General features: G+C 38.4%; 1 protein-coding gene across 1 annotated transcript; it reads right to left on the bottom strand.

Annotated features, from left to right (window-relative positions):
• LOC134669496 (GPI mannosyltransferase 2) lies at nucleotides 1-1,922 on the bottom strand. Its single transcript, XM_063527083.1, has 2 exons — nucleotides 1,791-1,922; nucleotides 1-1,706 (listed from the first exon to the last, which is right to left on the bottom strand). Exon 2 carries the CDS (start codon nucleotides 1,699-1,701, stop codon nucleotides 100-102), a length of 1,602 nt encoding a protein of 533 aa, XP_063383153.1. The 5' UTR covers nucleotides 1,702-1,706; nucleotides 1,791-1,922; the 3' UTR covers nucleotides 1-99.

Below are 1,922 nucleotides of genomic sequence, written 5' to 3'. Positions count from 1 at the left end.
TGCCCATAGATGCATTACAAACTCACTGGCATATAAACTGCTTTTGTACTGTCTGGGCGATATGTTCAACTGATATGTGTAGTGAAGATGAAAACTAATTTAAGTCCACGGGTAAAAGTTAGAAAATAATACTGTTCCTATAACAAAATAGCCAAGGAAATAGTACTGTATTAATCGAGACTGGAAATCTGGCATCCACCTTGTTATAATAAATGTTTTCCATTTACTATACATGTTATCTACACCTTCCAAATTAGCTATTGACAAATGGTGTGGAGGTATCCGCTTTCCAACACCTATGCGTCGGAAATGTTCATTTATTGTATTCTGATCTGATGTTGGTGTGGGCCCCACATTCATCTTATAAGAACCAATCCAATACAGAACGGGGCTAGCAGAAGCCAATAACCTTGTGGAAACCTGGATATGAACAAACATGATGCAGAATATAGCTAGGCTTAGAACATGAACAATGTATACAAATATAGCAGGGTCATTAGCACCAAAACTTTTTGAATTTTGTCTCGGCCTATAAGGCACTTTGTTAATGTACCCAAAACTAAATATATTGCTTCTTAGTCCCAGTCTCAAAAATAGCTTAGGATTATTTTTCATATAAGACATGCAATGATATATTATAAGGAACAGAATTGGAGATGCAAGTAAGAAGTTGGGTATCTGTTTTAATTTATAATACTTGAATAGTCCCACATCCCAGTAATGGCTCTGTATGTAACTATATGATATTGGCAGGGAGCTATTGCACCACGGACTGTCTCCTCTACCCGGCAGAACATATGCAGAGTTGGACAAGAATTCTGGCAGATTGTGCTCTCCAGGAACACAGAATTTCAAGTAATTATAAGCCTGAACTAAAACAAATGGTATCAGGGCTAGTATCACAGTTAAAAAGAGAGCTACACAAGATGTTAACAGTGGCAGTAACAGGAAAGGCATAATAATCTTACGCTTCAGAGTTCTATATTTGTACACTATCTCAGGTAAAGTTCTCTCAATCACATTCTTGAAACTAGTATAGAGGATGAATCCCATGTTTACAGTCCCATTTGACCTAGTAATCATGGAAAACCCAGCAGGCAAGCCACTAGTTATATCAATATTTGCAAATCTAAGGGTTTCATTTTCTGTGCATTTCAACATTGTATAAAAAGACATAAGAGCAAACAACGTTTCAGAATATGGCGCCGAAAAGAATATGCTAGCAGGATTGACACAATACAGTACCACAGCCTTGTATGCTTTGCTCTCACTCCGTAGGATTCTCAGGCTCAACCTATGTAATATATCAGCTGATTTAATAAACATGATAACATTTATGACAGTTGCGGAAATAAGTAGCGAGCTGTGAATGTTCAAAAATGACCCCACCAGACTGTTTAGTCCATATGCAACATATCTTACCACTAGAGGGAAGAACGGAAAGAAAGCTAGACAGTTTTCGTACGTGTATCCATATTGAGCAATGTGTATAAAGTACTGAGCGTCCCATCTCTTCAAGCCGCCGAGCAGCGCATCCACGGCCGCGTCGCCCGCCGTGCGGCGCAGACCCGCGTCCTCGGGACTGACGAACACATTGGCATTGTGGTCCGGGATAATAAAGTTAGATACCGCTTGTAGTATTAACAATATTACTCTTGAACTGAACGCAAACCATAACAGTTTCTGTCGCGGCGAATACATAATTTCTGAAAAACAAATGTGAAGTAAGATTTACCGCACCGGCTATTATTCAAGTCATTACAGTATTATAAATCCGATGATTCACTCACCACGGCGCTCTTCCTAATGAGCCATAATCATTTCAGTTATTATTTAATCTGGACTATAAGTTGTCCATTTAGGAATCTAAGTAAATAATGCCAAACAAGAAATACATTGATTCAATATTTTGTGATAATGGT

The sequence above is a fragment of the Cydia fagiglandana genome, chromosome 12, assembly GCF_963556715.1.
Source record: "Cydia fagiglandana chromosome 12, ilCydFagi1.1, whole genome shotgun sequence".
In the NCBI taxonomy this organism is placed as follows: domain Eukaryota; kingdom Metazoa; phylum Arthropoda; class Insecta; order Lepidoptera; family Tortricidae; genus Cydia; species Cydia fagiglandana.
This window is presented reverse-complemented; position numbering and strand designations above follow the sequence as displayed.

What these genes read in the sequence shown, in the direction of transcription:
- LOC134669496 (XM_063527083.1), bottom strand. Translation starts at nt 1,701, where the DNA reads ATGTATTCGCCGCGACAGAAACTGTTATGGTTTGCGTTCAGTTCAAGA.